At 35.7% G+C, this 27,489-nt stretch overlaps 1 protein-coding gene across 1 annotated transcript in view; it reads right to left on the bottom strand.

Annotated features, from left to right (window-relative positions):
• LOC134528811 (uncharacterized) overlaps positions 1-22,397 on the bottom strand; it is a 30,552-nt gene extending 8,155 nt beyond the window's left edge. Inside the window, exons 1-2 of the mRNA XM_063362473.1 lie at positions 22,253-22,397; positions 1,253-2,333 (exon numbers count right to left, since the gene is read on the bottom strand). Coding sequence (XP_063218543.1) covers positions 1,253-2,333; positions 22,253-22,288 — 1,117 coding nt within the window. The 5' untranslated portion in view covers positions 22,289-22,397. The remainder of the gene's footprint in view (positions 1-1,252; positions 2,334-22,252) is intronic.
• Positions 22,398-27,489: the final 5,092 nt, after the last annotated feature.

Raw genomic sequence — 27,489 nt, 5'->3', positions numbered from 1 at the left:
CTCGCTCTGCAGTACTCAATAGAAGCCAATTACTTCAAAATAAAAAAATACTGACTTTTGAGAAACCTCTATTTTTATGTTAAAATTTTCTGATTTATAACATTTTGTTAACAATTAGTAAAATCAACCCATATAACTTAGAAAATAAGGCATTATCTAACTCTGACCAAAAATTAACATTTAAAAAATGTAAAATATATCAATTTAATTTTTCAAAATATTTAATATAGACAAATGTTTACAAATTTTAGGTGAAATTCATAATGAAACATGTTGCTCAGTACTTTAACATCTATAAATGTGTTACACTTTGTCTCACACAACAAATATTTCACTTGAAATGGATATGTGAAACCATTTTGTATCAAATTGAAGTAAATTTTTTTACAGACGATACTATAAGTCTAGGTGGTGATGCAATCAAAGTGAAACGAATGTGTATAACAAATTTTGTAGGTAACGAAAACCATATCAAAGTTCTCAACAAAAAATAAATAGCAGTAGCTATGCAGAGCCAGACAGTCAATGAAAACAGTAAATAATCAGTTTCAACTCTTTTCTCGGCAAATACAACACGGAAAAATAAAACTAGTAATTCTACATGATTTATGACGACAAATGTATATAGTAAAAATTCTTGCAAAGTTGGTAAAATTCGTTAAAAGCTCTTACGATTACATAAACTCGGTTTTGGTTGGTTTCTATTATACCGCCTAGATCGCAGTTCAATCATTTCGTCACGATACAACCATTTCACCTATATTGCAATGCAATTGATGCCATGACATGTCACATCATGGGATGCGGAAGCACAATTATATTAATTCATATAAAGTATATAATCGGTTACAAGGGACCCTTTTTTACTTAAACTAATTGATAGCAAAAATCAGAATGAGTACTTCGACAGAGAAATACGCAAATAATTGGTATTGAAAACCTTTAAAGAAATCGATTTTATCTTATTTATTGCAAACTACAGTATGGAAAAATACTAAAATAGACCATTCTAAAATAATAATATATTATTTTTATGTTGCTATTATTTTAAATATGCATCGGATCGGCAAACAAATTGTATTACAATGTGTAAAATATTATTGGAAAGTTTCACTTCTAGCATGCATGTCAACCCTTTACCCATGTTTTTTTTTAACAAGACTTGTGCTTAACAAATTTAAAATTTTGGGTTTATGTTTCTGAAAAAATTTATCAATGGTGAGAAACACATACACCTTTGTAATATTCTTACCTTGCTGCATCCTGAGGCTGGCCAAACTGCTGTGCCAATATCTGTCGTCGCTGGTCGGTGTGTAACTTTGGGGCACCACAAAGCGTTCACGTTTTGAAGTGTCCAACATATTTTCTGTGGAGAAGAAGCGACTGTAACTAGGAGACTGTGTCCGGGAGCTCGGATAGCTAGAGATAAGAGGGCGAGCTTGGTGCCTCATCTTAGACCTTCCATACTGATAGCCTGATGTGCTGGCGCTAAGGCTTCTCGGTCGAAAACTGGGGCTCGGGGACGACTTGCTCTTCTGTTGTTCGTATCGCTGCATTGCGATCAGTATGCTTTGGCGGAGGTACAAAAGTTGCTCAAGATTTTTGTCTGCATATGGAGAATTCCGACTAATTACCTTTGTGCCCATTAGTATGCGCGATCTAGGGTAGTTTTGTTTATCTGCCACGGTTTGCTTGTTGTCGTGTCCAATACTTTCAGAGAGTTCTGGTGTTGGGCACGAGCTTTTGTAACCAGAATCGACAGAATTCGTTCCAGCATAGCAAACCACAGAGTCCTTATCCCCGTCAGAATACGAACGGGATGGCAGAACTTCTCTCGTACCAGCTGTAGAAAGATTCTTCACAACCTCTGAATACTCTGCATCTACTGTTTCGTGACAATCGCGTGCGCTTTTCGTTGCTGCCACAGAACGACTGCTGTTATAAGATTTCCTGTGCCCTCTTTTGTAACGACACTTGTGATGACCCCGCGTGGAGCTCTCCAGAACCGCACTCCTTGCTGGGACCTTCTCCTTGGGAGCTTGTTCTGTACTCGCTTCTGCAGCCGCATTTGTGGAGTGTGCCGTATAAACTGAAACATCTGGGGCATCTAAATAACCGTCAAGTTCTGAATGAGATATATTTGTCATTGTTTTGTCAACTGTATAACTTGAATCCAGGGTGGTATTCTGTTCTGAGCCACTATACAGACTTCTCGTATCTTCATATGCACCAGACATTTCTGCCAACTTCTGTTGCTCAAGGAACTCTTCAAATGTTATGTAAAGTTGACAAATCCTTCGAGTGAAGTCATCTCCTTGAACAGACAACTCTGCCTGAAAACATAAAAATAAGGCCATAAAAATCCTCTTTAATATTATATCGTCTTAAACCTAACCTAACCTACTACTGATTTGGGGATTCCTGCTACCAAAAATTAGTTGCAAGATGTATCAAATGGAACTATTTAAAAATGTAAGTTAATATTATTATTTAAAGTTATTATTCAAACAATCCTACATAGTCTGCTAAAAGAAAAACCTTATATGTGTTCACTACTAATGGAAATGCACATCTGTGTAAGGTCTGATAATACAATAACTCTATCGTAGCTTACTTAACAAGGACTGATTCGTAAGATCTTACATTCTCAAAATATTTAGCCACAACTTCAAATACAGATTTTTATGGCTGGACAAGATACTCAGCAAAGATTTGGACACTTCTTGATAAAATTCTCGTGAACTGGCAGAACTATCCTTAAAGCTGTAGTCACGCACTTGACATTACTAACAGCATTACTATAGCAATATAAAATAATATCACTTAAATAATATTGAGCTGTAAATAAGTTAAAAAAAGCCTGGGAGGACATTAGTTATATAAATTTATAAGTAGTATAGGAATGGGACTCCGAGCACAGGTTCCAAGTTGAGGTGTGAGTTGGGGTCAATGGCCGACAGCCCTGACGTCACGGCGACCATCTTAAATGACCTTGACCTTCAATAACTCCTCAAAATTCTTCGAAAATGACTCAAAATTCCTAGAAATTTCCTTATTTCGATGGGAAAATTCCCGTTTTGAAGGAAAATTTCACATTTTGTTCCTCAAAAAAAAATCTGGAGAGACCAAAATTTCTCGGAGGGGGGCAATTTTTTTTTTCTATACTGCTGGGTTTAATGGGGCCACGTCTCGCCGAGGCTTCAACTGTATTATTAGCTGTTTGTTTGTGATAAATGCTTCTGGGGTGGGGCTAATAACATTTTTTCTGGAGGGGCGGTATAAAGCAAACAACTGTATTTGACAGATTGTTGTTCGGAATGCATCGCTAGGATGTATTGCAGATGTATTTCCGCTGTTACCGCCTATGTGCTTGCGAGTGAAGGCCTACAAGATTATTCTGGTTCCTGAGACCATCACAGTCACCATGTCTTCATCCAGCATTAGTAATATGGAAGTCAGTACAGGGCGATCCCGCAGCCCTCTGCATCGGACGACATCACCTGCTAGTCCTTTTATCAAGTGTTCGGTCTTCGGCTGCAGCAATGGACATGATCAGAATGCTCCCCAGGTCAGCAAGGATGCCAATGATGCAGGGCCGGTGCAAGGTAAATTGGCGCCCTAGGCGAAAAACCTTAATGCCCCCCCCCCCCCCCAGCTACGGACACCCCAAAAAATTTTTCCTTGCCTCAAAATACATCACGTAAGCCTAAGATTTTGTCAACAATCAAATGTAAGTAGGCTTGTGTTTTTTTTTTTACTTTTTTTACTTATTACAAATCATAAACAGGTTACCGTGGACTTGAAATAATTACTTTTATCAATACAAACATTCCAAACTGTTACATGAATTCCATTTACATCTAGTTTCAATAATCGTTAAACATATTATATCAGCTGTGATGTGTCGTGCTGCGCCGCCCCCAGCTACTTGGCGCCCTAGGCGGTTGCCTAGTTCGCCTATATGGACGCGCCGGCCCGCAGCGGTGGCGAGGATGAGGATGAGGGTGAGGATGATGATGATGATGATGATGTTGATGATTATGATGAAGATGAAGAGTATTGAGGGTGATAGTGGTAGTGACAGTGACATAGGCAGTTCTTTTGTGATCGGCATGGATACTTTCAAAGAAGCAGAGTGGGACACATATGTACAGTAATTATTTATGGAGGTATACGAACGTATGGGTAAGGATTTTGATGTGAAGAAGTGAGGATGTGCATTTTTTATATACATTATTGTAAATATTGGATAGGTTAGCTTTTTTTACATTGAGTTAAGTTTTGCTAGGGGTAAAGCCGCCAGTGCTGTATTTTTTACATCAATGATAAATTATTTATGTAAGACTACTCCGCTGTTTCTTCACAAGTGCAAGAGACTGGAGATATGTTTATGTCCAAGGGTATAGACATGTATTCGCGGGGGTGATATACACAAAAAAAGTTTACATATTTAATATATATTTATTTTTATATTTACTTTACTTGCTTTGTAGAAACTGATAAGGAAAAGCGTATTTTATATAATGTTTTACTAGATTCTGAAAATTTCTGGCTTGCATATGACACAGCATATGACACACCAACCACACAGTTGTTGGTGCTTACACTAATTTTACTTGAAAATGTTTTTAAAATTCAGTCTGTCAGGTCTCCCAGGTTGGAGCCAGCATTTACTAGTTATTAATATAATGCTCTTTGAGAAAATGCACATAGTACTATAGACTTTTCTTATAAGTATTAATAATCACTATACATTATATTAAGTCTTAAAATATTAATTATAAATGCTTAAGTTAACACTACAACAGAAGGAGAGTGCAAACATTCAATACTTAAGTTATGCTTGTTGAGACGACGCGACGGGAATACTCATACTCATGATCTTTATCTTATGAGCATAGCACTAAAACATTTTTAATATTATTTAATACAGTTATTATTAAATTCGAAGACTATCACTATGTTTTTGTATAAAAATATATGTCACTATACATAACTTAAGTTATGTTACTTAACTAATGATTATTTACCACTATACAAATTTTTAAATTTTAACACTGCATTTTATATAACATTTCATTTATTTACCATTAAAAATTTGCAAAACATATTTAATTTTATCTATCACTAAACATAACTTTAACAAAATTACCACTATATACATATTTAATAAATATAACTATACAGAAAACTAACACCTTCATTATGAGCATATTTATTACACTATACATAACTTATTTTTAATAAACTTATTATGCCTATTCCCCCAGCTAGTACTTTACTTACATATATAAATATAAAGGATTTAATAGTAAGTTATACATACTTCATAAATGTGGTATGCCTCTTACCAACTATCCTGATAAGCTTACTCGTATGTATAGAGAGATTTTTATTTCTTTAATATTATAATACTTCATATTGAATAAACATTATATGCCTATATCTATCGCTATCTCTATAAGCAAACATACATAGCAATTTAGAAAATATAGTTTAGCAAACTAAATTTGTGCATCTCATGCATTCATCATAATGCACCTAAAGGAAAGTATCGTTAGGTTCATAATGCTTACACCTCTCCATCCAAGATGACGTCTTTTTTTAATCCAAGATAGAGGGAAATGTGGTCCATTTAATGATTTATTGTGCACTCTATGCACGATACAGAATAGAGCCTTAAGTGCTTAATGCTTATACCCCTCCATCCAAGATGGCACCTTTTCTGAATTCAATATGGTGCGGATGAAGTGACACTAGCACTTTCTAGCAGACGACACTACCACTAAAGATAGCCTGCAGTGGTGTTCTCTACCAAATATTTTACATTTTCAATTTGGCACCCTCTGGCAGCAACAACTAGAATTTAATATGGTACCCTCTACCAAGTAGTTTTTTTTTTTTTATTTAAATATGGCAAGCCTAGCAAACTATACCATAACAAATGCCGCATAAAAATCTTTCGAATTTGAAAGCATATATTCTTTATTTATTTCATTACTTCCCAACTGTTCTTGTAGCCTAGTGGCTAAGGCATGGCATCCCTCTGATCGATCCCAAGCCACCGCACTTAAGATTTACGTACAAAATAAAATGCATCGGAGAAACTAGCGACACTTACCCTCAAGCTTCGGAACTAAGAAAACAGTTGTCAGCAGACGAAAACAAGATGTCGGCCCACTCCATACTACGAAATGGCATCTGCGGGCATAATAAACTGGAAGAGTAAAATTTTAATACTAAAAAAATTATAAAAGTCAAAGTTGTCGCTTTTAAGGTTGATTGTTCTCGCAGCTTTGTAGACGGGTGCTTTGATGACGCGACACTTCTGAGGGCTTCGTCCTTTGCGTACATTGCATGTACTTTGCGTGTACTGTGCGTACATTGCGTGTACTTTGCGTGTACTGTGCGTACATTGCGAGAACATTACGTGTTCGTTCCGTTTCCTGTGTGTACTGTGTGTACGTTCCGTTTCCTGTGTATACTATTTCTTCATTTCGTTTCCTGCTTGTACTGTGTGTTCATTACATTTATTGCGTGTAAATTGCGTGTATTGCGCGTACATTGCGTACATTGCGTGTTGGAGCTTTGGATCTGATGGCGCGAATTGTAGCTCTTGGAGCCTAGCGCATATTGGAGCCTAGCGTATATTGGTGAGATCGAACTCATGAGACGAGAACGTATAACATCATATCGAATTTTTTTCGATCATATGATCCTCTTTGTTAATTGTTGTTTTGACTCTAGTATTATAGTAAATTGTTCTTGATTTGACTAGCGTATTATTCCATCCGGTGCATGCATATAAGCAAGTCCTTGACAGTAGACCGCTCAGTTTGTTACTGACGACGACGGTGTAAGGATCACCTAGTTTGTTTCTTCTGGTGCATAAGTCGCGTAATTACCTGTTCTTACGAACTCGATGGCATCTTTACCGACTTTAACGATGAACTCGATGGACGTTGTACCATCGTCTACGGGAACCTTGACGACAGCTACGATGGAGAAGGAGCAGATCCCGTTGGCAACGTGGACGTCAACACTGGAGGAGACTTCAACAGTCAACGATACCACCAGCAGAAGAGACTTTAATGCCGGTAGTGTTGGCTGTACAGGAAACCACGACGAACGCTCTTTTTACCTCGATGGAGACTTCAATGGATGGAGAATCGTCAACAAATAACGAACATCGATGCTGTTACTGCGACAAGATTTTCTCAAACAGCAGCAATGCTCGACGGCATGAGAAGAGACACTGTGCTAAGAATCCACCTCGCAACATGTTTGGTTGTGAGAAATGTCAAAAGCAGTTTTACAGAAAAGATAATATGAAAACGCACATGAAGACATGTAAAGGTCCTGCTGTGCGGCAGAAAGTAAAGGTTTCTATATAACAACGATGCATTGATGTTCATAAGAGTATGTCTGGAAATGGTACAACTGTAGCAACGACAGTATCTGGCTCAGGTCTGAAAGGCTCGTCTTCATCACTACAGTATCCTTGCAGCTACTGTGATACTCGTTCGCATTTTCCCATGATGCACGAAGACATGAGCGGAGCAAATGCAAGAAGAATCCTTCTCGCGTGAAGTTTCGATGTGACGAGTGTCATAAAAAAATGGTTTACTCGAATTGACAGTTTGCGACATCATTCGATAAAATGTAAAGGTGAAGTCTGTGCGCCTACTGCTGAACTACCTGTAGAAATTTCGACTCCTCGGTTTAGATTGGTGACTCGTGAGCGTACAAGCAAAAAAACAGATGTGCAGCAACCGATTGCTATGACGTCTGAACATGGAAATAAACCTGAGACTGTGTTCGGTGCATTACAAGTAAACAATAATGGCTTCTACTTGGCACAGTCTGCATTTCGTGGAGCATTGAAAGACTACTATTATCCAAGTACGATAAGTGAGTCGAAGGACATTTGTACTTTTCTTGATGATATCAGACAGGACATAATCAATCAGCTTACTGATGACGTAGCAACAAACGGACCTTTGAAATATAACTTGTGGTTGGACTGTATATATGGAAAGCCGTATCCGTTCGATGACAAAGTGAAGAAGTGTGCATTCAAGACATCGGCTGAAGTAATTTACAGTTCTAACGATGTGAAGCAAACTGTTAAAAACGGTATCCAGAAACTCTGTCAAGAAGAGGAGGACTATGTCTGTAAAGGTTCTGGCTGGACTCCATCTAGTATAAACCGATTGGAGCTAAGAATTAGTCATTTCGCGCCTATGCAAACCTAAATGTTTATAAGATTGCTGGCTTTCAAAGTGTTCGTGTAGTAAAATATATATTATGTAATAAATATAGTGTTTGTGAAAGAACTTGTGGTGTTTTATTTACGAACTTGTCATTTTTGAGGTATTTTTACATAGAAAATTATTTTTTTGCATCGATCGGGTGTCGAACCAAGTTTCGAAGCAATCATTTCCTTAATGAGTGAATTTTTTGATGTATTTTGGGATTTTTCCAGAATTTCTAGCATTGAAATTACGGATTTTCAAGATGGCAGCCGTAACGAAAAGTGCAACGGTGTTTTTTAAAGATTTTTATAATTTAATTCGATTGATTAATTTTTTTAATGATTTTTATAAATTTTCCCGATTTTCTAACATAAATATTACGGATTTTCAAGATGGCGGTCATGAAGTCATACTACTTGATGATATATATGCTATTAACAAAGTGGTGGGGGTCAGTCTGCCAGCAGCCACCACGGGGTAAAAGGATCGGTCATCATTTTAATTTTTTTGCACTCGTCGGGTTCGAACCGAGGACTCCAAGCTCCGTGTCGTAAATTTATGTTTTTTTTTAATATTTGTTATTAAAAATTTTATTAATTGAATTTTTATAAATTTTAAAATTTTTATTATTAAAATTGGAAAATAAATAAAAAAGTTAAAGATAGCGACCGTAACGGAAATTGCAACGGTGACGTCATAATCCAAGATGGCGGTCATGGTATCCTTATTCCTAGAAATGGCTTACCGGAGGCTTTAGACATGGATGCTTAAGCCGTTTTTAAGAATTTGGGTTCTTTCTAGGGCAAAACGACTTTTGAGGATTTACGAAATCCTAATTTTTGAATTGTGGAATTTTTTGAGATTTTTTGGCGGAATTTTTTCCACAAAGATGAAAATTTTGGCGAATTTTGAGGAATTTTGGGCAAATTTTGGACAATTTTTGAAATTTTTGAGGGTCAAAATTCAAGGTCAAGGGTCAAGGTCACGACCATCCGAGATGGCCGCCGTGACGTCACAATCCAATATGGCGGCCGTGGCGTCACCATCCACACAATCCACAACCAGAAGCCAGTTTCAGTAGCCCCTATTATATACTACTGGGGGCCAACCTGCGAAGTAGTAAAGTGAAGAGGAACCCATTGGTCGAGAGCGATAACGGGCGACGAGCGATGAGCTTCGTGTGCAAAATCTGAGTATCGAGGACGCTGTCGCGGCACAGCAGACGAGTGAGTAGTGCGAAGCAGTGTGTTTGGACCGAGGTGTGTGGTAAGAGACGAACATTAGAAAATCACTGTCGAGGTAAGCTCCTGTGGACCTATGAAATTTTTTATTTAAATCTCTGTTCCATTATTTAAATTGTTGTCATTTAACTAATAGTTTAAATATAACTTAACAAATAAAATATTATTAATTTGGGCTTTCCTTTCCGAACCTGTATTCCCCCACTCGTAACAATATTATAAAATACTCCATATAAATATTATTCTATTCTTAAATTTAATTAAAATTATTTTACAATTATTTTCAGAATTTTTCATTTAAGATTAAGGGATTTCTATTAGTGCATTTATACCACACTATAGACAAATAAAAAATAATTACTGTGTTATGTAGCTTATCTATTAAAATTTTATGTTTAATAATATGGATTGTCTAATCTAAAAACTACTTTTAGCCATTTGAACTCATTTGAACTTTGGACAGCATTTAAGAAACCGACGCACATGTAGATGTGTGTTTAACTTCTTAAAAGCAATTCGAAGCTATCCCAAATCGGAATTTCTTTTTTAATTCGAACTTCTTTGGGTGCGATAAGAGTAAAATTTCAAGGCCGAATTTCAATGCAACGGGTTCGTAAAACATTGTTGTGAAATGTTTCTGACGCGATAAGGACAGAGAATAAGTACTTGGCCAAAGAGATATAAAGAGAGCACTATGCTACATATGTTGTTGAACTCGTTTTCATTCTACTCTTTGTAAGATGATTCTTCCCCCACGCAAAATAAAAATAGAACCAAGATATATAGATAGATAGATAGATAGATAGATAGATCAAAGAAAGAATTATATAGATTGTGCGCATGTGTTTGTTTCAGAAAATACATATATGTATCCTATACAGTCAGCTGTGAATGCCTTGAATTTTATATTTGCTACCAGCGCGCTCGCGTTTCCTTTTGGTCAACTAACAGTGTAGAGAGCGTTGTTGAGACTATCCCTGCATTTCCCGCATTAGTAGCATAACCTGATATGAATTTCATATTTCGTTAAGAGATTTGGCATGTTTCAAATGGCAGAATTTTTTGAAGAAACAGTAACACGCACAGTTTTTTGAAGTTATACTTCTTTAGGCGCGTTATGAAAAAATTATGAGTGAAATTTTAAGATGCGCGCGCATCACTGTAACACAAAATTAACAGGTTGAAGCTGCCCAATAAACCGCTCATTAAGTCTCGAAAAAAAGCTACCAACAAAATAGAAATAGAACCTCTATTAGTCGCGCATGTTGGCACGCTCGTCGCCTCTGATCACTGTTTTCATATTTATAATATTTATCCACATGTTTCTAGTTTCTACATTCACAACACGTGTTTTAGTTTCATACAAGTGCGAATTATATATGTGCTAATAAATTATATTCAGTAGTGATTTAAATTAAATATTTTGATTAATATTATTTACTATTCGTAAATATAAGTAAAAAAAAATGTGCCTTTATACTTTTTCAAGTGCTCCAATATAATTGAGGTTAACTATCCGTATGTATTATTTATTGATATAAATTAAAATATAATTCTTTAATATAATCAATACTAAATATTATTAAATTATGAATGTTATATATTTATTATTTGTTATTTAATATTTACAAAATAAAGAAATAAATTTAATAAAGCATTTAATAAAAAATTTGTGATAAAAATTAAAATCAAACATCAAATTAAAAAAATTATTTTTAATGCTTATTATTAAATTGAATAAATAATAAATATTTATAAAAATAAATGAACAAATTTAATGAAAACATTTTGATAAAAATGAAAAATGAATATTAAATTCAGAAACTAAATATTTAAAAAATGAATAAACTTAAATTAATTTTTTTAATTTATTATTACATTTATTTTCTTTTAAAATATTTAATAATCAATAATAAATATTTAAAATTAAGAAATTCTATAATATTTAGTACAAATATGTCATATATATTTATTATTCTCTAAATAGTATTTATTTAATTATTCAAATTTAAACTGAACTTTATTGACTGTGTTGACTATCTTCTTCCAGCCCTTTTATTATTTTATTGTAATTAATTATTTGCATGCAATTAAAAACTATTTTTAATGATGCCAAAGAAGTATAACTTCTCACGCGCGTACATAAGTACACGCACCCATTTTTTTATGGTGTATTTCAACAAAGAGTAATATTTATTTGGGAAATTTTATTTTCTCTCTCTCTCTCACTCTCTCTCTGCCGTTTTACCCCTTACGAAATACTTACAAGTCGAGGTTTGAATTGTCAAAGGAGTTTCACCTCTATCACGTGTACGAGCTCTTTTATTTTCTAATAAAGTGTAGATTCCTAAAGATCTACGAATACCTGGGTGGCAAAGACAGACAACATTCAAAACAAAGTTTCTATTCGCTTGGTTTTAACCTCCTTTCTTAACATTGCATACGTATGTAATGCGCGAATAACGTTTGGAATTCGTGTTATGTATCCTCCTGCAATTAGTTTTATAAATTACCTTGTTTAACTTTACTTGGTGCCAATACAGCGATAAAATGCAAGGCTTAACAAAAAAAACACCAACTTCATTTTCAGACATATATTGTGTAATTCTCTGCTTAGTATTAGGTAGCTACTGGTCTTACAATTATTTTGCGTAATCTCAGATGTGTGGAAGTCATCTAACTTGACTATTGGTCTTACAATTATGTTGCGTAATTTCAGATGTGTGGAAGTCATCTAACTTGAAACCATGCTTAGTTTATTGGTAGCTAACACCAGTTTACTATAAACAAAAAAAACTGGATGGATAATTTCTTCGTTGAACAGTAGCATCGGTTGAGCTTCACCCCACACTGAGGGATGATACCCAACTCGATGTGAGGTGAAGTAGAGTGAGGCAGCTGGGTTCGAATCTAGTGCCATTCATCCTAATTTCAGTTCTCCATGATTTCTGCCAATAACCCGAGGTCAATACTTGGATGTTGCCTACTATAAGTCCTGGCCAACTGCTGACTTGTGTTAAGAACGCCGAAGCGTTAACCTTAATAAACAAATAAAGAAGCATCTTAAACCCATGCAGCGATTTCATCCATTAGGCCTACTAGCAAAAAGGCAAATTATTAGCATTAACTTCATATACAGATTGAGAACAAATGATCAGTACACATAAAAAAAAAAATACACGGGGTGGACAATTTATCTAAAATTTCTGTCAGTCAACAGAGAATACCTGAAAGTTTTTTTATATGTTTTGGATTTGTTCGTTGCATGTTTCCTACGCTCTAAGAAGCTAGTGTTTAAAATGGCACCTACCGCACAGCAGAAGAGTTTGTGCGTGCTTCAGATGGCGAAAAGGGAGTCTGTTGGAAAGTGTACTTAAATGAACAACCTCTTTGGATGTATTAATTGATGTCAATACCTTTATTCGCTTCAATATTTTTTTTTTCTTGTGCTTATGTATGTCAGTCATGTTTGTGTTCTCATATTTCAGATTACATGCGTTTATCTTAAGTATATTATGGCCTTTTTTCTTTTTCCACTGTTGCCCTAAATTTCCATCAGGTTATGGGCCCAGGTCATTACAAGTTTCTTAAATTAAAGTTCGAGAGTCCGGAAAAAAGTAATTAGAGTAGAAGTGTTTATCGGACTTATTGCACCGTTTAGATCTTTCAACAACTACGGACTTGAAATGGCTGAATCGCGACTCCCAGCTATTAGAAAGTTGGAAGGAAGGGCCAAATACTCAACATGGAAGTTCGGTATGGAAAATTACCTTGTTGGAGAGCAGCTTTGGCAGTATGTTACCGGCGAAAAAACGGATCCGGCCAAGGACGCATTCGCCAAATCGAGGATTAATCTAATGATAGAAGAACACATGTACCCTGTGGTAATGGGTTTGAAAACGTCTAAAGAGGTATGGGATGAGTTAGAGAATACTTGAGGATAAAGGCTTGGGAAGAAGCTTCCTGCTTAGAAAGCTTTTCAAAATTAACCTTTCCCAATTTGACAGTATGGAAAGTTATCTCAATGAAATCATGTCCATCTCTCAGAAATTAAATAATATTGGCTCACCAATAGAAGATGAGTTTATAGGTGTCATTATGTTAAATGGTTTAACGTAAGAATATAATCCTTTAATTATGGCATTGGATGCATGAAAGGATTCTATTACTAGTGACCAAGTTAGGACAGTGCTATTACAAAAAGAGTTTGAAAATGAATCTAAGGAGGGTGCATTATTTTCTAAAGTAAAAGACACGTTTAAATGTTTCTCTTGCAATAAAAAAGGGTACAAGTCTTTCGAGTGTCCTAATAAAAATAAAGTTAAAGGAAATCAAACAAAAATAAGCCCCCCCAATATCAATAAGAAGATATAAAATTTTATATGCAACTGCATTGTCCACATATTTAGTTAAAGAAAATAAATGGATTATTGACAGTGGAGCGACCACACATATGTCTCTTAAAAATGATTGGTTTAAAGAAATAAAACCTAAAAAGTTAGATATAACAGTAGCTAACAATACTAAAATAAAATCATCTAGAGAAGGTGATGTCCAATTTACTGATGATTTTAAAATAGGTGATGCTTTGTATGTTCCCGACATTTCACATAATTTAATATCAGTTAGCCAAATGACCAATAAAGGACTAACAGTTATCTTTGATAAGAATGAGAGTCAAATTTTAAACGAAAAAGAGTTGATAGCGTCAGGGGAGAATAAAAATGGTCTATATAAATTAAAGAATCATGATCATAAAGTTAAAAGTTTTCTTGCTAGTACTTCAAGTCATAAAATTTGGCATAGAAGGTTGGGTCATGCCAATAAGTATTCAATGAAACTATTAATTTATAGTATGGCCGATGGCGGATTCTGAAAAGTGTATTTCATGTGTAATGGGTAAACATACCAGGAGACCTTATAAAACGGTTGGCACCGGGGCTAAAGCTATTTTAGAATTAGTACACAGTGATCTCTGCGGTCCTATGTCTGTACCGAGTTGGGGTGGTGCAAAATATTTATTGACATTTGTGGATGACTTTACAAGGAAAAGTTTTGTTCAAATTGTTAAGAAATAAATCGGATGTGACTAAGACATTTAAAAATTTCAAGGCTCTTGTTGAAAATCAAAGTAATAAAAAAATTAAAATTCTTAGAACAGATAATGGTCGTGAATATGTTAATTTTTGATTGCAGAACTATTTAAATTCTAGAGGAATAATTCATCAGAAAACAACTGTCTACTCACCCGAACAAAATGGTGTGGCCGAGCGCCTTAATAGAACACTGATAGAAAACGTTAGGTGTATGCTACATGATGCTAACCTATCAAAGCGTTATTGGGGTGAAGCAGTAAGTACAGCTAATTATTTTAAGAATAGGACACCGACTAAAGCTTTAATTGGTACGACACCGGAAGAAGCCTGGACCGGGAGAAGAATTAATTTATCGCATTTACGTATATATTTGGATGTGAAGCATATATGAGAATAAATGACTTTAAAAGGAAGAAATTGGACTTCAAAAGTAAAAAATATATATATTTACTGGTTATGCTCAAGATAGAAAAGGGTATGCCTATAGGTTGATTGATCCTGACGATCCAACTGATATTACAATAGCTCTGGATGTAGTATTCATTGAGAATGATGCCCAACCACCTACGTTGAAAAATAATGAAGATCGTTAACATAGATATGATGATACCCGACCAACTACGTCGAAGAATAATGAAAGTCGTAACGATAGAAGTGAGGTTCCCATAGTATTTATAAATGAACATTTTTCTGGAAATGAAGGTTTAGGAAATACTGAAGATGAGGACCTAAATGAAGACGTCGATAATCAAGAAAGTTCTGACGAATTTCTCGACTTTGAAGAACCAGAAGAGGCTGTGAGGAAAGAAGATATCCGGCAAGGGAAAGACGACCACCAAATTATTTTCATGACAGCGAATACAGTGCTTTGATTATAAATGAAGAATATCCCAAAAATGTTGAAGAAGTGAAGACTTCAGCTGAGAAAAATAAATGACTGGACGCCATGGAAAATGAATACAATTCATTGATGGAAAATGATACTTGGAAAATAGTAGATTTACCCAAAGGACAAAAGGCAATTCCTTGCAAATGGGTCTTTACAAAGAAAACAGGACCAGACGGTAGCAGAAATGTCTATAAAGCCAGATTAGTGGCGAAGGGTTGTTTCCAGCAGTTTGGTGTTAATTATTAATCAGAAACATTTGCCCCTGTACTCAGGCATTGTTCACTAATATTACTATTTGCGCTCTCGGCAGAAAAGGGATTGGAGATTCATCATGTTGACATAAAAACAGCATTCTTGTACGGCGACTTAGATGAAGAAGTTTATATGTTGCAACCGCAAAACTTTGAAGTTGAAGGTAAAGAAAATTTTGTCTGTAAATTAAAAAAAAAAATCAATTTACGGCTTAAAACAAGCCTCTAGGTCATGGCATAAGAAGATTTATGAATCTATGTTGAGATTAAAGTATAAGAAGTCGGCTTATGACAGTTGTATATATTACAAGAAATAAAGAGGGAAAATAGTGATTGTTGTCCAATCCGTTGATGATTTTTTTCATATTCTTCAACGATTTAGAAGAAGTGAATCAACTTAAAAATTCGCTAAGCCAAGAATATAAATTGAAGGATCTCGGAGAAGCTAAAAGATGTCTGGAGATTCGCATAAGAAGAAAAGGGAAACATGAGATATACTTGGACCAGGAGGATTATATTGAAGAGGTAATTAAAAGATTTGGTATGGAAGCCTGCAAACCTATTAGTACTCCATTAGAACCAGCAGCTAAATTAGAAGATTTGAATGAAATTTCAGACAAGCCCTACCAACAGTTTATTGGATCATTAATGTATTTAGCAGTGTTGATTAGACCAGATATTTGTCATGTTTGTTTTCAGTAAGTTGAGTCAATATAACATGAAATATGGTCAACCCCACTGGAACGCTGCAAAACGCGTAATAAGGTACTTAAAAGGATCAAAAGATTTATGTTTGGTGTATCTATAGAAAAAATAATTCTAATTTAACCGGCTATGCAGATGCAGACTGGGCTAGTGAGGGGAATGATAGGAAATCATACACCGGATTTATCTTTACTCTGGCTGATGGAGCAGTATCCTGGGAATCCAGAAAACAGAGGACAGTGCGGCTGCTTCGTCAACGGAGGCAGAATACCTCGCATTGTCAGAGACGACGAAGGAAGCTCTATATTTGAAGAAGCTGTACTCCGAATTGGAAGAATTTCACCAACCAATTACCATTTTCAATGACAACCAAGGAGCAGGAAAGCTTGCGGTTGATCCAATCTCACATAGAAAAACGAAACACATGTTGTTGATGTTAGGTATCATCTTGTCCGGGACGCCGCACAGTGGGAGATTTGCCCGAAAACGTGGTCAAAATGCAAATCGCGAACTTAAAATCCCGACCAAACTGGCGATGTGGTAGTAATGTTAGATCATCCCTGCATGGGAAACCGAATATGGCATTGAGAAATTCCCATATCCTGAGGTTTCACGGCAGTTGACAAGTGAGGGTCGAGTGCGTTGGGCGGACCTAACTATGTTGGAGATAATTCCATGCTGTACTAAAGTGAATGTCGCGGCCGTAAAAATTGATATTTTTAAGTTCTGAAAAATGGATGCAATTCCTGGAGATATGGCGTCTATATCGCTGCCTTATGTTGTTATATATAAAGCTGTAATTTTTTTTTGTTTTATTTTCTAAAGCTACTTTGTGAACATAATGAAAATTTAGTTTTATCATATTACATCGAGGCTTTTAGTTGGGTATGCCACATTATGCACCTTTCTTTCGAAATAGAGCGTTTAGTTTATTGTTTTAGTAATACGAATATACAATAACTAGCTGCTAATATGTGCTACCCTTTGTGTAAGATATTTTTTTCCTTCATTGCTGCACTAGTGGCGACTCCCTGAGGCTATGGCGGGTCTAAGCAGACCCATCATTGTCGACAATGTGCATAGCCCGTCTAATACCAAATGCCTTTTTTCTTATTCCTTCATAAGCTTCACTAATTGTCAGTTCATTCTCGACATCGTCATCGATGTCTGTTAAAGTCTGGAGAAGTTTACTAGTGGTGGTCTAGCCTTTCAGAAATCTTTGATGAAAACCACATGTAGTGTTGGTATAGTGCGATTTTTTATAGATACGGAATTTTTTACTACTGGTAAGAAACAAATCTAAAGTCCTTCAAAGTTTTTCACTAAGGAGGACAATTGTTTTAGAATTTCCAGCTGTAAAATAACCATATAATGATGGGTGGGTACACACAAACCAATAAGGAATTTATTAAGTTTATGTCTTGTGTTGTTTTACAATTCAATGATTGTTATCTAATGAGATGAAGAAACTTCCTAAATTAGTTCACGAGACTGTATGGAATGATGAGATGGAAGAAATGGCAACAAATGAGAAATTTGAGCGAATCTTAACAGCCTGGGTCTTCAGTGCCAGTGACTGTGATTTGGGACAACAGTGAAATGGGAAGCACTCCGAGAAAACTAGCTCTTCTAGGGCCAAGTCAGTTACATTTCCTCCCTTAAGAAATTCCGGATCGACCATAACCAAGAAAGAATCCCGCGAATAAGACATTCCTAAGGGTCTACTGTTGCGAACGCAAATGAGCACTGAACAAAGAACTTGTAAACGAATTCACCAAAAACATCACAATGTAATAAACAATTTTTGACATCTTTATTATTATGGTAGAATTTTGTTGACTATTTCTTTGGTATTTTCTTTTTTCACTATAACAGAATGGCATAAAAATATCAGTGCATTTTATTACACTATTGTAATTATATTCAACAAAATGGTGTTAATAATTTGTGAATATTATGTTATTAATATTCCAAATTGTTTTTAATCTATGTTACTCTATTCATACAGAAAATAATCCAAGAAATGACTCCATTACTGCAAACCAATTTCCCTCTTTCCCCGATCTGAACTTTTTTTCCCGCCCAATGATTTTAATAAGTGCCATTGCATTGCAGTCATGCAAAATTTTCATTTTAGGATCAGGAGAAGAACTGGCATATACTAGGAGAGAGCTATTCTTGATGCTGAAGGGCTTCTTAACTTCAGTTATAAGAACTAGTCTGGAACACCTACAGAAAGTGTTGTCCGAGAAACGGGGTTGCATTATAACAATACCTGCGAGTGCAAGGCCTGCTTTGTCCACATTTTTTTCTAAGCTAAACACTAAATGGAAAGAATCTTCAAGAAACATTGACTATTTTCTGAATAAAAATAAAGCATGGCTCAGCAAGAACATTTGTATTCCGGTAAGTAATCCCAGTTCTGGAGAGTCGGCAAAGAAACGTGGATGCCCTTCCGTGGAATTTTGTTCAAGTAGTGAACGAACGAAACGAAGGAGAACAGAGCAACTACGAACAAATGTAGACATGTCGATGTTGTCTTATGCCACTCAGATGAGCCTTCGTTCGTCTGGTAATATAGATGCTGCCAACATAGTAAAAGACATAACCACAACTACCCCAATAAGAGCTTCGAAATATCGGAAGCGTTATATAGTATGCAAGTCGAGAAGACAATATCTGCAGATGAGGCTTTCTCTACAATGGTTGAAGCTAAATTGAGTAGGCATCAATACAGTGTAATTAGATCAACAGCGCGAAAACACAACTGCAAATTGTATCCCAGTTATGAAGCAGTAAGGGAAGCGAAATCGAGGTGTTGTGCACCGCGTACGAGTATCACAGTTACTGAGAAAAGTGCAGAAGTGAAGTTTCAAAGTCTGTTAGATCACACCTGTCAACGTATTTTACTAGTCCAAGAAGAAGTGATACAAAGTTTACATCCCGAAGATGTGCGAGCATTAAGTTTAATTTGTAAATGGGAATGTGATGGGAGCTCGGGACACAGTGAGTACAAGCAAAGATTCAACAACGATTCTGATTCTGATGCAAATGTGTTCTTAACGTCTTTTGTACCATTGCAACTTGTTTCTTCTGAACTGAAATCTCGGGACGAAATTGTTATATGGAAGAATCCGAGGCCTTCATTTCCCAGGTTTTGTAGGCCAATCAGACTGCAGTTTCTCCATGAAAACACTGAATGCATTGTAATAGAAAAAAACTATATCGAGCAGCAAATTGAATCACTTGTTCCACTGACTGTAACAATACATGGGAATGAGATATCTGTTACATACAAAATGTTATTTACCATGATGAGCAATTTTCAATAAAATTACAAACATTTAATATGCATATTATTGACTAAAAATTATATGTATGTTTTGTTATTTTAGCCTCTATAAGATGAACGGCCATTAACTAATTGATTTTAACATTAAATTCGTAATCGGCGACCTCGAAAACCCCTATAATGAAGTTTGTATGACATAACATTGGTTTTTGTATTTTTGACCACGTTTTCGGGCAAATCTCCCACTGTGCGCCGTGACGAAGAAAGAAGGTGAAGTGTAGTATCTGCCTACGGAGGAGATGGTTGCCGATTATTTAACGAAGGTTCTAACTTATAAAAAATTGAAGTTTTGTATAGAAAATTTTGGTCTGAATTTTTTTTGAATTCGATAATATTTGTATATATATATTTTTTTGATTTTGCATTTTTGTTTAATTATTTGTTCATATAATTTAATTAAGGGAGAGTGTTGGAAAGTGTCTACTTATATGAATAACCTCTTTGGATATATCGATTGATGTCAATACCTTTATTCGCTTCAATGTTTTTTTTCTCTTATGCTTATGTATGTCGGTCATGTTTGTGTTCTCATATTTCAGATTACATGCGTTTATCTTGCGTATATTATGGCCTTTTTATTTTTCCACTGTTGCCCTAAATTTCCATCAGAGTCAGTAACAGTTGTGCAACGTGAGGAGAACACCTAAACACACATCTCCCTGGGAGATGGCTTGGTCATGCAAGTGTCGACGATGCGGTGTGGGGCAGATAGATGGCCACCGCGATCACCGGACATTACCCCATGTGGTTTCTATCTATGGCGTAATGTCAAAGACCAAGTGTTCGTGCCACCTCTGCCGCTATCCTTGCCGGGTCTGAGACAGCGAATCACAGTGGCAGTTGAGTCCCTCGCCGCCGACACATTGCACAAAGTGTGGGACGAGTTTAAAAACCGTCTCGATGTTTACCGCGAAACTCGAGGAGCGCAAATTGAGTCACTGTAACTTGTAAAAAAAACTTTCAGAGAGTCTCCATTCAATTAAAAATGATTCAGGTAAATCCGCCGCACCGTGGTTTTTTATAATGATTTTTGAAGTGTACTACCGCTCATTTGTGCTCATTCTGTATTATCTTGGAAAACAATTCCTACTTTTGACAGCACTTAAATAACAAGACTCATCCTCGCCTAATTCCTATCAAAAATGCTTGCATTACCTCATTTGCTTTATTAATGCAGAATTTTATAGAATAAAAGAAATTAAATTAATTTCATTTAATTGATTTCCTTTCCCCCATAGTTTGCATTTTAAAGTGATTCATGAGTTTTATCCAAGTAATTATTCGAACCTTTTTTATATTATGTCCTCTCTTAGGCGGATAAGCATTAATGATTGGAGTAAAAAAATTAAAATTATGTTTAGATCATTAGTCAGCACAGTATACAGTACCAGTTCCAGAAACAAAAATATTAGGCCGTAGCATGAGTCGTAGTGCATGTTCGTTAAGATGTACAATACTAGTCGTAAGACATTGATACAATCAATTTCTTACGACTATATAATCAGCACCTGAGTAGAAACTACGAGAGTCAAAACTACATACAAACTCTTCGCTGTAAATTTATCTATGTAGCATCTCATAACCATTAAATAATGAGTTGGATTTATTTTACGTATGGGGTTAAACATAAAGTTCATTGTTCAGTTGCATCGCCTTTGTTGTATGTAGACATACAACTGGTTCTAACAAAACCTGTCGAACAATGTCGAACAGTTTTTTTTACGCACTGCGAATATCACTCAGGCTTTCACGATTATTACGACCTGCATTTCATTAGAATACATTTGTATAGAAATTAGAGTTGTATTGTTCAAAACACAATAATCGGTTGGTTTTAGTTGTTATTACCTGTATAATTGTGAGGATGAGAAAATAACGATAATATTCAAAGCTCTTTACAACGAGCAGAATATTGAAGTAAACAAATCTCAACTTCTGTTTTTGCAATATTTCTCTTTTAATTCCAACTGAATTTTATTCGATACAGCGCTGTGCGTTCACTAAACCATAGATTCCCACAAAACTGCAGCATTTTCTAATGTTTTTTGTTTTAAATTTCCATCAAAGTTCCCATGTGACAGCGATTGCTACTAGTAAACATGCTCATGCAGAGTTGGGTGAATTGTTTACCTATAAATTAGTAAACAACACGAATCAGTCATATTACGAACAACATAATGTGTTTCAGAGACTCTTAAGTGTCTTCAAGTCTCTATCCATGCATTACGATGCAGTCATAAGCCCTGGCTTTACTTTCAGTTTTCTGTAAGCATTTTGTAAACGATAAATAATACACGTGTCAAAAAAAATTAAAACACTTAGTTAATCACAGAGCATGGAAATGGGCGTATTACTTTCAATGATCGTTTTCATTAAAAATATATGATTGGTTACCCCGACGGTGTTACATAACTTACAAGGTTAAATGCCTCAACGAAACGGCGGCGGAGAATGTAAACATACCATGTTGTGGCGAAGCTTCTCCAGCAGGAAATCCATGCTTGTTTACAACGCGGGAGGCGGCGGGATGCCCGGTATTGGCTGGGAAGCGAGGCAGTGCAAACTGCAAGCAATCGATCCGCCCGCCTCGGCTGGCCGCTTCCTCTGGCCGCCGCTAGGCGCGCCACCGCCGGCCGGCGACCGCCAGCTTTCCCCGCGCGCCGCTGGGAGCGCCACCGACCCTAGCGACAATTAGCTCCTCAACCGCCAAAAGTTTAATTTTGATTTTTGTTCAAACCCTTTCACTTCCCACTGCCTTAACGACGTTCTACAAAATAAGAGTTTGCAATAGATTTGTCGTAACCCCATTTTGATCGAAAGCTAGGTATGGTGTAAATTACCCTTGCCCATAAAGCAAAACACTTTTTATAACTAAATTGAATTTAAGGGCTCGGTTGTGAGTTATGGTAAGTACCTAACATTTTACTAGGTACTTTTGAGATACAGAGGGAAACCAAGGCAATATGATCTCTTAAATGTTTATATTACCAATTGTGATATCCCAATAAAGTACATGCATTGTCAAAATTTGGTGTGCGCATTGAGACAGGTACTTTAAGAGTAATATAATTTTTTCCAGAATTTTTCATGGACAAAATGTTTTTGAAAAAAATAATAATTTGTTGAATTGAAAGCTTATTTTCCCCTGAACACCAGGGCAAAATAATCCCCAACACAGTGCTAAAACAATATTTTCTATCATCATAGAGTATTTGTGTTTTACCTTATAAATTTGTAATTAATTTATAAAATATGTTTTAACAAATATTGATATCTTATGACTAAAACCACTTAAAATATAGCAAAAATAAAGGTAGTATTTTTCCCATTTTAAAATTAAAACAAAGTTTTCAGGTCATTAAATAATTTTATCTTCCATTTATTATTGTTGATTACAGAAATCACAACAGACGTCAATTTTGATGAATGCCTGCGCACTCTACATGATTCCATGTTTACAAGACTGACACTTCACCCAGGGTTCTCAGCTAGCGATTGGAGGGATGTTTAAGTACAGTAACTGCATTGTAGATCTTCATCATTGTCTCTGAAGCTTCCATGTTGGTCGACATTCCCCAAATCAGTATTCTCCGAACATTAACTTTATTTCCTTGTGACTGAACATTTTTTCTTGATTCTTTTCAGACCTACATTTTTTTAGTGTTCACCTCTGCTTCATGTCTCTTTTTTTTTTCTCCCATTAACATATTTGTGTATGGGCTACGCTACATTTCGATATTGTTGCAACACTTCATTTTCTTTTTATAGTTGAAGTACCTCTTGAGCCTTCAATTTTAGGGATTGGACAGATGGCTTCAGGAGGTGAATTCATAAAGGCTGATGAATGTTTGAAGATGTAGCTATCTTCTTGTGGGCATCAAACAGTTTGAGTTGCAGCTTATCCGCTGCTTATGCACAAACAGCATCGCGATCTCGCCAAACATACGGAGGTAAGATTTCGGGAGGTACCACATCAATGTAGCATCAGGTGGGTGAGTTACCACCTGATCTGCTGTTTCTGTAGATACATAGTCAAAGTCTTGGAAAACATTCTGGAATTTATAAAACCATTAATGATATTTACAAATGTGCATGCTTTTAAAAATGTACTTTTCTTAGGTACTTGGTATAAGGTGACCATTCTTCCTGGATGATTGCTCAGCCATATTTGAAGGCCTTCATTGCAGTAACTCACTAAGTGAAAACACTACTGCCAATCCAAAGGCTGGAGCTTATGTGTGTGCAGTGAGGTGGTGAGTAAAGGATTTTAATGAAATATTTCCTTGCTTGCTCTATGACATCAGAGTTTTTTATTTGGCTCAAATGGCCATCCAAAATCAAAAGAACTGGATCCTCTCTGCTTGGCGTGACATGGTGCAAACCAAGAAGTAAGAACTTCTAGATTCATCCACCAAGAGCTGTTACATTCAAAAATTGATCCTCGAAGTGCTCCGTCAGTCAGATTTGCCTTAATTCGCTGACTAGGAAATGTAATCATTAGAGGAATAAGACCACCGCTAGCAGATACGCACATAACAGCTGTAGAGATTCACCTCTTTCAGCTGATACTACTCAACTAACTTGTCACCCGCCTTTCTGATTAAACACAGCGGAATTTATATTTGGAAAGGTATTAAGAGCTACATGCACATAACTTTAAACAAATATTTTGATGGTAGGCAATGTATATATACTACTAGCTGCCCGACCCGGCTTCGCACGGCTATACTAATGGAAAAAGAATTATGCCACATCTCCCATTTACAGTAATGGTAAATAATAAAAAATTCCGTGAAAATTTATTACAATGCTGTATAATGTACCGATGGTTTCCCGACTCGTGCACGCAACATAAAACTGATGTACCCGTACTTCGCTACGGCAGTCTACAGGCAGATCACTCTTGCGCCGCTCATAATACATGCCCCTCGTTGTGGGTACGCCACTGCCGCGCGATGCCTGTTGCCATGGAGACGCAGAAGGCATGAACAATGCAAAATACTGTTCTCATGCAGACAAAGTACCCACTGTTGCCTGGTTTTAACCACCCATGGGATCTAATTTTCGGAAAATGTCATCCTGCGTAACATAAGGAACATTACTGTAAAGTTTCAAGTCTGTAAAATATATATACTTGAAAAAAAAAGGCAATTTTTGATATTTAAAGTACTTGCAAAATTTCAACGGTGATGAGGACTGCACTAACAATGAAATAGCCGTTGCCATAGAGACGAATGAAGCATCAACAAAGCAACAGCCGTTGCCATGGTGATTTCCTACCAAAAACTGGAAATAAAAAAAAAATTTAGGGGTGGACTACCCCTAACATTTAGGGGGATGAAAAATAGATGTTGGCCGATTCTCATAGATACCAGATAAGCACAAAAAATTTCATCAAAATCGGTCAAGCCGTTTCGGAGGAGTATGGCAACGAAAACTGTGACAAGAGAATTTTATATATTAGATATAGTTGTTTAGAAGACTGTGTTAATTTGCAATTTTTTTGTGACTGATAAGTTTAAGGAAGATCAAAATCATACAATTAGACTACTTGTATTGATCTCAAAAGCAAAATAATCCCTACAGGGATAATTTTGCCCCAAGAACTACATTTCATTTCGTGTAAATTACTCTTCAAAGTTGACTAGCTAAATCTACAACTCATACATGTTTGGATGAAACATCTCAACTTAATGAAAAAGGAGAAGTGTTAAAAGAAAAATGCTAACATTAGTGCTTTCCTTAGATCAAACCAAAAAAAAATCTTAGCTTTACAAGTACGCATGTGACATTGCGCGAAAATCACTTTTCCCTTCAACGAATCCTTTTAGGAAGCACTTGGTGTCAGTTTGTCTCAAGATAGAAGCACTTACCGGCTGTATAGCTGGGGTTGGCCGTTTGCCCCATGGAGTTATTTTGGCCTTGTCCTCCGTATGTGTTTTTTCAAAAATCCTGTAAGAATGTATACATTGTTAAGTAAAAATTGTTAATTATTTACTTTTGTTTAACTATAGAGGGACAAAAACTATATATAAGAAATTATGTTTCAATAATATAGTTTTTAGAAGTTCAATTCATTAAACTTCCGCAGTTACCATTGTATAGAATACACACTGAGTCAGTTAACACTGTTTAAAAAAATCATTCTTGCTGACATAAATTTTAACAATGAAAACTTTAATTTTTTAATTTTTATACATTAAAAAAAATTTAGTGGTATAGGCTACATGGCAACAAAGGCTAAAAGACTACGAGTCTACAAGACTACAACTGGCTACAATAGCTCTATTCAGAAGCGATAGTAATTTATCTATCGCAAATAACTTGTTGCAAGTAGTCCCATTCTTGCAACAGTTGGCGCCACATGCTGTGCTGTACAGATAACTGTTTTTATGTTAGATGCAGGATGCTCACTCACGATCGCAAGATAAAAATGGCTTTGCTATATACCAAGGAGAAGGAAGTTCATCTAGCATGAAAGTGATTCTCAGCCATCTTAAGGCAAATTATTTGACTGAGTAATGATTATTTTTTTGTTTTTATTCCAATTGATAAAATTTTTGTAGGTGCTGATTAAGTAACAGAAATTCACTAATTGAATGTAACTCTAAATAAAATTGCATGTCTCATTAAGAAAATAATTTTTTTTGGCAGAAATATATTTCTCAGATATAACCAGAAGCACTCGGAGTACATCAGCAGAAGTCTCGCCGGGAATAACCAGGAGCACACGGAGAAAACCAACAGAACCGTCACCATGAATGACCAGAAGAACTTGGAGAAACCAATAAAATATTAGCAGAAATAATCAGGAGCACGTGGAGAAAACCAACAAAACATTGAGATGTTCAGGAGCACATGAAAAAAACTAACACACGTTTTTTTCTTCTAAATCAAGATTAGTGAATAAAAAAAATATAAAATGAACATAAATATTAAAAAGTACCAAAATATTGAAAAATAAAAAATTACAAAAAGTTTTTGCCAGCATATGAAATTCTCCTTTGTTCTGCAACAATAGACATCTAGCACAAGCCAGAATTTTTTGTAATTTTTTTTTTTAATTGAGGGCTCATTTTCTTTCTTAAATGACGCCCATAGGATCTCTGGAACTGGTAACATGTGAATTTAAAGTAAGAAACAAAACAAAAACTTTACTATCTCTCTTTCTCACTCTAGTGTGAGCAAACATGGTGTGTTGTTTAGGCCTAGTGTTTACATCTCATTGGTAACCAGTTCTATGCAGTTTATTAATCGGAGTCTTTTAAAATAAGAATGTAATGGTACCACGGCTGGCCATATTTTTGTAACATTCTTTGGTACTGTGTTTTTGTAATGTGTTCTTTGTTAATGTAGTTCTGTGCCATATTTTTGTAATTCTATGTTGTAATGTCCTTCTGTAACAATTTTTGAGCTTTTTTTTTTTTTAATTAATTAACTTTTGTAGTTTAAAACAGAATTCATGTAAAGATTCTCAAGTTGTTATTTCCTTAACTTCCAAAACCATTACTTATATAAAACCCCAGGCAAAACTGAAAAACCCGGTATTATTTCTCAGTTGGATACCTCTACCATAAAACCTAATTAAAAGGTAGGAACTAATCTATTGTAAACAGAATATATGATTTATAAGTGTCCTAGAGACATAATTTTCGATCCATGATGACTCTGCAACAGATGCTTGTAGAGGTTAAACTAAA

The sequence above is a fragment of the Bacillus rossius genome, chromosome 2, assembly GCF_032445375.1.
Source record: "Bacillus rossius redtenbacheri isolate Brsri chromosome 2, Brsri_v3, whole genome shotgun sequence".
NCBI classification, from domain to species: Eukaryota; Metazoa; Arthropoda; class Insecta; order Phasmatodea; family Bacillidae; genus Bacillus; species Bacillus rossius.
This window is presented reverse-complemented; position numbering and strand designations above follow the sequence as displayed.